Source organism: Salvelinus namaycush, unplaced genomic scaffold (assembly GCF_016432855.1).
Source record: "Salvelinus namaycush isolate Seneca unplaced genomic scaffold, SaNama_1.0 Scaffold269, whole genome shotgun sequence".
NCBI lineage: Eukaryota > Metazoa > Chordata > Actinopteri > Salmoniformes > Salmonidae > Salvelinus > Salvelinus namaycush.
In genome coordinates, this window is record NW_024059552.1 from 122124 (window position 1) to 135466 (window position 13343).

The 13343-nt window shown below is 46.3% G+C and overlaps 1 protein-coding gene across 2 annotated transcripts in view; it reads right to left on the reverse strand.

Annotated features, from left to right (window-relative positions):
• The window catches only part of LOC120039386 (BCL-6 corepressor-like), a 68637-nt gene extending 55439 nt beyond the window's left edge, over positions 1-13198 (reverse strand). For both annotated transcript variants that reach the window (XM_038984817.1, XM_038984816.1), the window contains exons 1-2: positions 12502-13198; positions 907-986 (exon numbers count right to left, since the gene is read on the reverse strand). In XM_038984817.1, the coding sequence (XP_038840745.1) occupies positions 907-909 (3 nt within the window). In that variant the 5' untranslated portion in view covers positions 910-986; positions 12502-13198. The remainder of the gene's footprint in view (positions 1-906; positions 987-12501) is intronic.
• Between the last annotated feature and the right edge of the window lie 145 nt (positions 13199-13343).

Sequence of the window (13343 nt, forward strand, 5' to 3'; positions counted from 1 at the left end):
CAGTGGAGGAGTAGCTACACCACAGTAATCCTACATCCAAATGATAGCAGGCAGCCCAGTGGAGGAGTAGCTACACCACAGTAATCCTACATCCAAATGAAAGCAGGCAGCCCAGTGGAGAAGTAGCTCCACCACAGTAATCCTACATCCAAATGATAGCAGGCAGCCCAGTGGAGGAGTAGCTACACCACAGTAATCCTATATCCAAATGATAGCAGGCAGCCCAGTGGAGGAGTAGCTCCACCACAGTAACCCTACATCCAAATGATAGCAGGCAGCCCAGTGGAGGAGTAGCTACACCACAGTAATCCTATATCCAAATGATAGCAGGCAGCCCAGTGGAGGAGTAGCTCCACCACAGTAATCCTACATCCAAATGATAGCAGGCAGCCCAGTGGAGGAGTAGCTCCACCACAGTAATCCTACATCCAAATGATAGCAGGCAGCCCAGTGGAGGAGTAGCTACACCACAGTAATCCTACATCCAAATGATAGCAGGCAGCCCAGTGGAGGAGTAGCTCCACCACAGTAATCCTACATCCAAATGATAGCAGGCAGCCCAGTGGAGGAGTAGCTACACCACAGTAATCCTACATCCAAATGATAGCAGGCAGCCCAGTGGAGGAGTAGCTACACCACAGTAATCCTACATCCAAATGATAGCAGGCAGCCCAGTGGAGGAGTAGCTACACCACAGTAATCCTACATCCAAATGATAGCAGGCAGCCCAGTGGAGGAGTAGCTACACCACAGTAATCCTACATCCAAATGATAGCAGGCAGCCCACTGGAGGAGTAGCTACACCACAGTAATCCTACATCCAAATTAAAAGCAAAGCCCTTGTGGAGGGCTCTTCCAGGTCTGCCATTCACTACATTACAGAGAGGGCTTTATATCCTAGCTTACCATGCTTTGTGTGATGTGGTTCCTGGATGGTTAGTACCACATGGGTAGTCTGCCTCCCACCATCCCTCACTGGTACAATCCTGTCAAGACAAAGACAGAACAAATATGTGTTACCATCAATCAATCAATCAAATTTATAAAGCCCTTTTTACATCAGCAGATGTCACAAAGTGCTTATACAGAAACACAGCCTAAAACCCCAAAGAGCAAGCAATGCAGAAAAGCAGTGGCTAGGAAAAAGTGCTTAGAAAGGCAGGAACCTAGAGAACGTGCGACAAAGAGCGCACGACTGAGTCAAAACAGCAGGTGACAAGGTAGCACGTCAGGTGAACTGGTCAGGGTTCCTCTTAGATAAAAAATATACAACTATCGGAACTAAGACTACAAATAATTGATGTTGGCACAAGATGGAGGGAAAGTTGAAGCATAACTAACTCAATTATGTTGATGTTGGTATGTGTATTGTTAAGAAAATAAAATCTTAGAACAAATAAAGAAACCCAGCCTAAAACCCAGAAAGACCAAGCAATACAGAAGTGCAGTGGCTGGGAAAAACACACTAGGAAGACAGGAACCTAGGAGGAAACCGGGAGAAAGGAGGAAACCGGGAGAGAGGAGGAAACCGGGAGAGAGAGGAGGAAACCGGGAGAGAGAGGAGGTAACCGGGAGAGAGGAGGAAACCGGGAGAGAGAGAGGAGGAAACCGGGAGAGAGAGAGGAGGAAACCGGGAGAGAGAGAGGAGGAAACCGGGAGAGAGAGGGGGAAACCGAGAGAGAGGGGGAAACCGAGAGAGAGAGGAGGAAACCGAGAGAGGGAGGAGGCAACCGGAAGAGAGGAGGAAACCGGGAGAGAGAGGAGGAAACCGGGAGAGAGACGAGGAAACCGGGAGAGAGACGAGGAAACCGGGAGAGAGGAGGAAACCGGGAGAGAGGAGGAAACCGGGAGAGAGAGGAGGAAACCGGGAGAGAGGAAAAAACCGAGAGAGAGAGAGAGAGAGGAGGGAACCGGGAGAGAGGAAAAAACCGAGAGAGAGAGAGAGAGGAGGAAACCGGGAGAGAGGAGGAAACCGGGAGAGAGAGGAGGAAACCGGGAGAGAGGAAAAAAACGAGAGAGCGAGAGAGGAGGAAACCGGGAGAGAGGAGGAAACCGAGAGAGAGGAGGAAACCGGGAGAGAGGAGGAAACCGGGAGAGAGGAGGAAACCGGGAGAGAGGAGGAAACCGGGAGAGAGGAGGAAACCGGGAGAGAGGAGGAAACCGGGAGAGAGAGGAGGAAACCGGGAGAGAGAGGAGGAAACCGGGAGAGAGAGGAGGAAACCGGGAGAGAGAGGAGGAAACCGGGAGGGAGAGAGGAGGAAACCGGGAGAGAGGAGGAAACCGAGAGAGAGGAGGAAACCGAGAGAGGAGGAAACAGGGAGAGAGGAGGAAACCGGGAGAGAGAGAGGAGGAAACCGGGAGAGAGGAGGAAACCGGGAGAGAGAGAGGAGGAAACCGGGAGAGAAGAGGAAACCGGGAGAGAGAGGAGGAAACCGGGAGGGAGAGGAGGAAACCGGGAGAGAGGAGGAAACCGGGAGAGAGAGGAGGAAACCGGGAGAGAGAGGAGGAAACCGGGAGAGAGAGGAGGAAACCGGGAGGGAGAGGAGGAAACCGGGAGGGAGAGGAGGAAACCGGGAGAGAGGAAGAAACCGCAGGTCCGGGACAAGGTAGCACGTCCAGTGAACAGATCAGAGTTTCATTGCCACAGGCAGAATTTCTTGGACTAATCAAATCTTGGCAAATGTAAGGCATCTATGGTATAGCAATTTGACATTTCCATTTGGGATCAAGGAGCCAGAGCAATGATAACAAATGCCTCCTCTCAGCTCGTCTCCGAGGCAGAACATAACTCATAATCCAACGGCCCCAACGGCTGTCATCTGTCACAGGGAAATGTTTCAGCGCTCGCTGCGCTCTGACAAAGATGCAATCACCTCACTGCCTCACCTGGGCTTTCCAGCCACACACCTCACTGCCTCACCTGGGCTTTCCAGCCACACACCTCACTGCCTCACCTGGGCTTTCCAGCCACACAGCTCGCTGCCTCACCTGGGCTTTCCAGCCACACAGCTTACTGCCTCACCTGGGCTTTCCAGCCACACAGCTTGCTGCCTCACCTGGGTTTTCCAGCCACACAGCTTGCTGCCTCATCTGGGCTTTCCAGCCACACAGCTTGCTGCCTCATCTGGGCTTTCCAGCCACACAGCTTGCTGCCTCATCTGGGCTTTCAAGCCACACAGCTTGCTGCCTCACCTGGGCTTTCCAGCCACACAGCTTGCTGCCTCACCTGGGCTTTCCAGCCACACAGCTTGCTGCCTCACCTGGGCTTTCCAGCCACACAGCTTGCTGCCTCACCTGGGCTTTCCAGCCACACAGCTTGCTGCCTCACCTGGGCTTTCCAGCCACACAGCTTGCTGCCTCATCTGGGCTTTCAAGCCACACAGCTTGCTGCCTCACCTGGGCTTTCCAGCCACACAGCTTGCTGCCTCACCTGGGCTTTCCAGCCACACAGCTTGCTGCCTCACCTGGGCTTTCAAGCCACACAGCTTGCTGCCTCACCTGGGATTTCCAGCAACACAGCTTGCTACCTCATCTGGGATTTCCAGCAACACAGCTTGCTGCTTCACCTGTGCTTTCCAGCCACACAGCTTGCTGCCTCACCTGGGCTTTCCAGCCACACAGCTTGCTGCCTCACCTGGGCTTTCCAGCCACACAACTTGCTGCCTCACCTGGGCTTTCCAGCCACACAGCTTACTGCCTCACCTGGGCTTTCCAGCCACACAGCTTGCTGCCTCACCTGGGCTTTCCAGCCACACAGCTTGCTGCCTCACCTGGGCTTTCCAGCCACACAGCTTGCTGCCTCACCTGGGCTTTCCAGCCACACAGCTTGCTGCCTCATCTGGGCTTTCCAGCCACACAGCTTGCTGCCTCACCTGGGCTTTCCAGCCACACAGCTTGCTGCCTCATCTGGGCTTTCCGACCACACAGCTTGCTGCCTCACCTGTGCTTTCCAGCCACACAGCTTGCTGCCTCACCTGGTTTCTCCAGCCACACAGCTTGGCTGCAACATAAAAAGGAGAAGGGGCCTTTGGCAGGAGATGACATACACAAACACACACCAGACGCATGCCACACACATACACACACAGTCACCCGCTATTGATGTGTTTACAGACGAGGGATTTCAATAATGCAGGCCTGCCCTTATCTCCAGCCATTGAAGGAGGGGGAGGAGGGGGAGAGAGTGGCCATTTTCATCCATCAAACTATCCCCACCTCACGCTTCCTCCACGCTCCCCTCTGGCTAGCTGCTTTCGTCATTTGCATAGCAACATTGCAGCTACGAAGCAACATTACCATTGCCAAGCAACCTGAACAAAGAAATGGGGCAAAAACAACATGTCGAGGGGACTTCCAACGTTTTAGATGTATGCAAATTCCCACCTGTGGATTGGGGGAATATTCTAGTGGAATGAAAGTCTCCTTAGAAAGTTCCAGTTCATCACTTCATTTGACAATCAACAATGTAAAGGATGGAAGTATGTGCACAACCTAGATACTGCAGTAGCAATATATACAAACACACACACAGAGAGAGTACCAGTCAGTAGCAATATATACACACACACACACACACACACACACACACACACACACACACACACACACACACACACACACACACACACACACACACACACACACACACACACAGAGAGAGAGAGTACCAGTCAGTAGCAATATATACACACACACAGAGAGAGTACCAGTCAGTAGCAATATATACACACACACAGAGAGAGTACCAGTCAGTAGCAATATATACACACACACACACACACACAGAGAGAGTACCAGTCAGTAGCAATATATATATACACACAGAGAGAGTACCAGTCAGTAGCAATATATACACACACACAGAGAGAGTACCAGTCAGTAGCAATATATACACACACACAGAGAGAGTACCAGTCAGTAGCAATATATACACACACACACACACACAGAGAGAGTACCAGTCAGTAGCAATATATACACACACACACAGAGAGTACCAGTCAGTAGCAATATATATATACACACACACACAGAGAGAGTACCAGTCAGTAGCAATATATATACACACACACACAGAGAGAGTACCAGTCAGTAGCAATATATATATACACACACACACAGAGAGAGTACCAGTCAGTAGCAATATATACACACACACACACACAGAGAGAGTACCAGTCAGTAGCAATATATACACACACACACACAGAGAGAGTACCAGTCAGTAGCAATATATACACACACACACACAGAGAGAGTACCAGTCAGTAGCAATATATACACACACACACACACACAGACAGAGTACCAGTCAGTAGCAATATATATGAATGCCATTTAGCAGACGCTTTCTTTCAAAGTTACTTAGAAAAAAAAATATTTAGCCTTTATTTAACTAGGCAAGTCAGTTTTAAGAACAAATTCCAATTTACAATGACGGCCTACCCCGGACAACGCTGGGCCAATTGTGCGCCGTCCTATGGGACTCCGAATCACGGCCCATACTCGACCAACTGAGCTACAGAGGACCATGCTCTACCAACTGAGCTACAGAGGACCATGCTCGACCAACTGAGCTACAGAGGACCATGCTCGACCAACTGAGCTACAGAGGACCATACTCGACCAACTGAGCTACAGAGGCCCATACTCGACCAACTGAGCTACAGAGGCCCATGCTCTACCAACTGAGCTACAGAGGACCATACTCTACCAACTGAGCTACAGAGGACCATACTCTACCAACTGAGCTACAGAGGCCCATGCTATACCAACTGAGCTACAGAGGCCCATGCTCTACCAACTGAGCTACAGAGGACCATACTCTACCAACTGAGCTACAGAGGACCATACTCTACCAAATGAGATACAGAGGACCATACTCTACCAACTGAGCTACAGAGGACCATACTCTACCAACTGAGCTACAGAGGACCATACTCTACCAACTGAGATACAGAGGACCATGCTCTACCAACTGAGATACAGAGGACCATACTCTACTAACTGAGATACAGAGGACCATACTCTACCAACTGAGCTACAGAGGACCATACTCTACCAGCTGAGATACAGAGGAACATAGAAGACGAATACCTGTCTTTTGAACAAAATACATTATAATGTAGTGTAATAACAGTCCTATTAGCCATTAGCACATTCATCAAATTTGTACACTCTGGACCTCAGATCACACACAACATAGGACCATGCCTGGACAATTCCAATGGTCTCGCATCACTCCTACAACCAAATCCCTCACCTATTCCCTATAGACATCACATTCACTGCAACCATTAAATCCTTTCCAGTTCTGCTAAAGGAGGAGTCTATAGCGCAGAGAGTGGAACAACAGTACAGTCACGTTCTCCACATTCATTCTCCACACCCTCCATGACCCTAGCTTTCAGTCAGCCGACAGGGAGGAGGAGAGGGGGGGGGGGGGGGGAGATAAACCCATTTCGTACACCCCTCCCCCTTGCCCAGGATAAACAAACTCCACTCTCTATCAACGGCATGTGCTGTTGAATAGGCAGAAGGAGACTTATTGCTTATTTCTAGAGCGAAAACAGGGTTTTATTGTTTATTGTTCTGATTCACAGAACTGCTTTCCAAAGGCTACGGAGAAAACCTATTAGTCAGACCAGGGGTGTCATGTACACCAAAAATCTGAGGGGGAACAAAGTACATGAGGATGGCTGGGGGGGTGGTCCGGAGGGGGACTAGCCCGTGTCTGTAAATTGGTTAATTATACATTTTTCAAACACCTAGAATTAATCATATGTAAAAAAATAAAAATAAATTATACACACACACTACCAGTCAAAAGTTTGGACACCAACTCATTCAAGGGTTTCTTTATTTTTACTATTTTCTACATTGTAGAATAATAGTGAAGACATCAAAACTATGAAATAACACATATGGAATCATGAAGTAAACAAAAAAGGGTTAAACAAATCAAAATATATTTTAGATTTTAGATTCTTCAAAGTAGCCAATCTGCCTTGATGACAGCTTTGCATTCTCTCAACCAGCTTCATGAGGTAGTCACCTGGAATGCATTTCAATTAACAGGTATGCCTTATTAAAAGTTAATTTGTGAAATGTATTTCCTTCTTAATGCATTGGAGCCAATCAGTTGTGTTGTGACAAGGTAGGGGTGGTATACAGAAGATAGCCCTATTTGGTAAAAGAGCAAGTCCATATTGTGGCAAGAACAGCTCAAATAAGCAAAGAGAAAGTCAGTCAATGCGGAAAATGTCAAGAACCTTGAACGTTTCTTCAAGTGCAGTTGCAAAAACCATCAAGCGTTATGATGTAACTGGCTCTCATGAGGACTGCTAGAGGAAAGGAAGACCCAGAGTTACCTCTGCTGCAGAGGATAAGTTCATTAGAGTTACCAGCCTCAGAAATTGCCACCCCAAAAAATGCTTCACAGAGTTCAAGTAACAGACACATCTCAACATCAACTGTTCAGAGGAAACTGTGTGAATCAGGACTTCATGGTTGAATTGCTGCAAAGAAACCACTACTAAAGGACACCAATAAGAAGAGACTTGCTTGGGCCAAGAAAGACGAGCAATAGACATTAGACCGGTGGAAATCTGTCCTTTGGTCTGAGGAGTCCTAATTTTAGATTTTTGGTTGCAACCGCCGTGTCTTTGTGAGACGCAGAGTAGGTGAACGGATGATCTCCGCATGTTTGATTCCCACCGTGAAGCATGGAGGAGGAGGTGTGATGGTGTGGGGGTGCTTTGCTGGTGACACTGTCATTGATTTATTTAGAATTCAAGGCACACTTAACCAGCATGTCTACTACAGCATTCTGCAGCGATACGCCATCCCATCGGGTTTGTGCATAGTGGGACAGGACAATGACCCCACACACCTCCAGGCTGTGTAATGGCTATTTGACCAAGAAGGAGAGTGATGGAGTGCTGCATCAGATGACCTGGCCTCCACAATCACCCAACCTCAACACAATTCAGATGATTTGGGATGAGTTGGACTGCAGAGTGAAGGAAAAGAAGCCAACAGCTCAGCATATGTGGGAACTCCTTCAAGACTGTTGAAAATAAAAAGCATTCCAGGTGAAGCTGGTTGAGAGAATGCCAAGATTGTGCAGAGCTGTCATCAAGGCAAAGGGTGGCTACTTTGAAGAATCTCAAAAACAAAATATATTTTGATTTGTTCAACACTTTTTTGGTTACTACATGATTCCATACGTGCTATTTCATAGTTTTGATGTCTTCACATTTATTCTACAATGTAGAAAATAGTACAAAATAAGATAAACCCTTGAATGAGTAGGTGAGTCCAAACTTTTGATGGGTACTAATATATATATATATAGTGCATATCTAACCATGCCTCTTGAGCTGTCTGACTGGTGTTTCTTTTTTTACAGGAAATGAAGCGGCCCTATTATTGGTGTGACACAAATGGCCAGAAATGAACTCATGTTTTTTTATTTAATCCAGTTAAAATGCAAAGTGCCAGCTGAGCCATTTGTTGTTTTGGCCTCGCTTCCCTTTATCTTTCGCATTTGGTGTCCCTCCCCCCCTATCTCTATTTTGGCTCCAACTCTCATGACGCTTGGATGCCCTAGCAGCGCCCCAGACAAAGCAGCCTGTAGTCTGGTTTTGTTTCGTGCGAATCGCCCCAGCAGCAGCCTGCCTGTGCTCCTTAACCACAGATATTTGATAAGCCTGTTACGAAACAACTTCCCCCCTTCGTCACACAGAACAGAGGTCTCTCGTGCAATGTTCTTTCGCGAAGAGGTTCGCAGCCAAGGGAATTGACCCACTCACTCACCGCAATGTGAGACAAGCAATTCGTCATTAATCTGTCATTTGTCCCTCTGTCTACATTCATTTACATTTCAATATAACATTTATATTTGTGACATTGGCCAATGCACACATTTGTGTGATTGTCTAGGCATACTGCATTATGGCAATCTAATGTTATAATATTTATTAACATAATCATTAACATAATAGAATTCAATAATAAAATGACTAAATAAAATGGATTAGTTGTATTCCGATTGATTAATCATTTTCAAGGAAACGGGCGTGTCCAGACTTCAGATTACAACCACGGATGCGTTGGGCGCGCCATTATTCGAACGGATAAAACCTTGCTGGTCAGAAAAACAAGTCCCCTTATGCGCAATCATTTAATGGTCGTGTTATTTCGTTTCCTGTAGGCAATTCAATGTGAAACCAAACCATTGCGCTCCCCCTCAATCCTTTTGGAGGTTGACGGCTTTGTTTGTTGGTGCATAAAACCAATCCAAAATAATACGGCCCTAAGCCTATCCAAAAAGTAGTTCAAAAGGGTTTTACTTCATTTTACAGTTTTTATTGCTTTTTATTGCATCAGGGGATCAGCCGACCGTTTTGGCAAAGACAGTGTCAGGATTGAGGAAACACGGCAACATCCCTGGCTGCAGGCATGGTGGTGGTTTTACAATGTGGATTCGCCTAACAAATTAATCAATAACGTAAGAATGTAGGCTCGACTTTATCCAACGACCTAGGATATTTGTAGGCTATAGGCCTAGGATAAGACGAGCACCCAACGGAGATCATGCGACCTGTACGACATGCCGTCTAATTGCACAGTTTATATTACAGAATCATAGACGTGTTGTTCAAAGGACGGCGTGACAAATTCACAAAATCAATGGGTGTCAAGCAGAAACAGCCAGCCCAACACCACGGAGGTGTCCCTCACTTGACCTAAAACTTGGCTGCTCCAATTCGACGGGCCCCGGGTTCCATTTAAATAAAATATGTGCCCCTAGTGTAAGGTACCTCGGGGCTGTTATCCTTCTACTTAGGTGCATTCTGGCTGCTGGTGAGAACGTCGCGTAAAGAAAACAATGTGTGGGCGTCAGGAGGCGTCCTTTTACGAGCGAGCGCAGAGAACCGTGCACACAGAGCTCCTGCTGCGGCACAAAAGCGCTCTGAAGCGGAGAGAAGAGCTCTCCTGTTTCGGGACCGCCGTCCCAGGGGAGACTCGCCTTGTAGAGGAAAAGCTTCAATCAAACTGTGACATCTCCTGCGGGAGTCGGCTAAGCAATTCTCTCTCTACAGCTCACTGCAGTGCCGTGGGTTTATTTTCCTTCACAAGCGTTTCCACTGATTGTGTCAAACTCGGAAAATAGCGGACCTATATCCTATTAATAAATTCGACATACGTTAGAAGTAGCCTATAGGCCTACTGACAGAGAAAGGCCTCATTTAGGCCTACATGACAACAACCAGCTAATATTGGTGCAGCAGAAAAAGCTTGACAACCGTGAGTCAATCACGCTTATCTTTGATGCGTTTTACTCTTCCCATTGTTCAAAAGAAAATGCCTAAATAAATGTTATCTGACGCCGAATGTTCTCTCGGCGGTTGGCCAACGATTTACTATTTCCATATCACATTTCAAGGTGGTGGATGAAGGAAAAAAATATCCTCAAAAGCACCGTCTCTCTGGACACGACTCGTCTGTCTGCGTTGAGTGCACAAAGGCTCCAGCAGACCGAGATGGCTGCGCTAAAAATAAACAACCCGGGTCGACAGAATGGGGGGCGTAGGCCTTCACCAGATAAATGCAGAATGCGAGTAGGGAGGTCTCTTCTCAGATAAATCATTTTAAAAAGTAGGATTTTGACAATACCAATTGGTTAGGCAAGCTGTTTAAGCCGTTCTTGTGTCCTGAAATCTGTTATTTGAACATAAAAAACGGGTCTACAGGTACTTGCGTAACTGTTGTAATGGATGTCTTTCAAGATTTATCCAAGTTGTAGGCCTAATTGTTCGTATGTGACAGCATTCATTAGATTCGACTGTCATATGAAATATGCCTAGATAGTTGTCAACGGCATGATAGCCTTCATTTATGCCAAACGCAAACAACAAAGCGGGTAAATTGCGCTCTCATAGCCCCCATACCAAGTTGGTTAAATTGAAATATAAACAAAAAACATTCTTAGTCTTGAAATGCAATCAGTTGGAAATTGGTTCTTCAGTAGGCCTATAAAGGACAATGTTTTTTGAACAAGCTCTGTGACAATAGGCCTACTAAGCTAACCCCTCGGTCTTTGTGCCACATTCAGCTTTCAGTTAGGCTACCAAGTATTCGGAATTAATTTATGGTAGCAAAGTAGGAAACTGACAACAAATTTCAGATAACTTTTGTGAAATAAACAGCCTAGGCCTGTATTATTTTCCTATGAGCCTAAAGCCCAGTAAGTTGCTTCTCCACCGTGTTCGCTCTGTTCTTGGAGTAAAAGTTTAAAAACATAAATTGAGGCGTTTTTATGAGTCCAAAAACACTGCACTTCGTTGTTGCGTCTGCGCTTGCTTGTGTCTAGTACTGTATATGCTACGAGTCGAATTCCGTAGCGCAGCCTGTGACCAGAGTCATTTCCCGTCCCCGGGGCGAGGGGAGGACTTTAGTTCGGACTCGTTTAAGTTAAGGCGACAGAACACGTCAAGTTGCCAGCATGACAAGACTATATGGTGTACAAGAAAACAGACCTTGCATCATCCAATGTGGGACAGAAGCCTCAGACACGTTTACTTAGGCTTACATTATCCTGCAGGACACCTACACCCGTATCAATGTGCTCGATCACCGAGCCCGTTATAACAATTCATTTTAAGCATGATTTCCGCATTCTATCCATGAAGTCGTTCATAAATGGAAAACCATACAGCCCACCACACCATCATCCACTCGCTGAAATGCGCAGTGAAATTACACAGATGACCTCCACAAGCGTTTATCTGCAAAGTCGTTCCACAAGGTATATGGGATGGTGTCAAAAATGGGCGAGGCACTAAATTAAGACTGGATCTTTATTTTTATATATAGAAAAAGGCCTATAGGCCGATTCCCACAGAGACTCAACTAATTTGTTTATGCCAGGCCATTCATTTGAAACATGAGAATTAGATTAGCCTACATCTTTATCACACACGCGCTACACGCAATTTTTTTATTTGACATTTTCCTTTAAATTTAGCTGACTGGCTGAAAAAAAGGTTAGCTGGAAAGTCCCGTGAAAACGTTGGATCTCTCATTATGACTTACTAAGAGTTTGGATGAACGGTAAAACATGTAGGCTTAATCAACACCAATGAATACATTTCCGTTACCAAACCATCCAATATTACACCATCAATAGGCTACAATCTTTCTATAGAAACGGGTGTAGGCTAGACTAGGTTTATACAAAGCCTATGTGAAACATGAATTCTACTAGGTTAACACATCTCTATCAGTACACCAAAACATTGGCAAGCAACTAAATATTCCACTTAAATACGCAGTTCTTTGTAGAAGCCCTTATCAGATGGCCAAGTCTCCATATCGGCAGAGCGACGCCGAACAAGATCGAGTCTTCAGACTGGAGCAAGACAGAAAAGCAAACAAAACGAAACATGGAAAGGAAAACAAAGGCACAAACATCCACAAAAAAATATCTTAGCCTACCTGATAGAAATTCCAGAATAATTTCTCTAAATTCGATTGTCCTTGGCCAAAACACAAGATGTCCAGTTGGAACTTTTTGGCCGTGTTCTCTAGGCTCCACGAGTCAGTCAAAACGACCCAACGAGAGTTCGTGCGTCGGGGGTTAATATTACTTTTGTAATTTACCTTTACAGCAAATAGGGGTGACAATGTTGTGCTTGTTAAATGACATGTAGGTACAATTAGATTACGAAAACATCCTTAGTCTTTATACATTTCCAGTTGGTAAAAATCCGGGAAAGACGAGTAGGCGACAATGAACGACCACATCCACGGAGTCGCAGTGATAGGCTACGTTTCTGCCCCCAGTAAATATATCCATTAGTAAAAAGACACCAAGTGAATCGTTGTCGTGAATGTTTCAAGGAGCACAGGTGACAAAAACGGTCGTAGGTCTCAATAAACAATAAACTAATTCAGTCTGGTTATGCATTGCAGCGCCATGTTGAGCTCGCCATACAGCACACACGCCACCTCAAAAATATGGCGAGAATTTCCGTTTTCAACAAATAAAGAATGCTAACAGTGCCCATTATCTTCAGTGAGAGGCTAGGGTGTTTCTGTCAATGTTCCCATTAGTTTTTATTTCGTCCTAGTTTTACTGTTCCGTTTTCTTCCGTACGGCACTATTCAGAGCACTCACAACTACCGCCTCCAGACGTACAGCGGAGAATGAGTGCCTGCGCCTTGGTTCCAGTCGCAGACTCTACCCAGAAGGCCAATCGGGGAACCGCAATTACCATAAACCTCCAGCACGCTTCGCTCCACCAGCGCTCTCCACAGCGAAAACAAAGGGAGGGAGA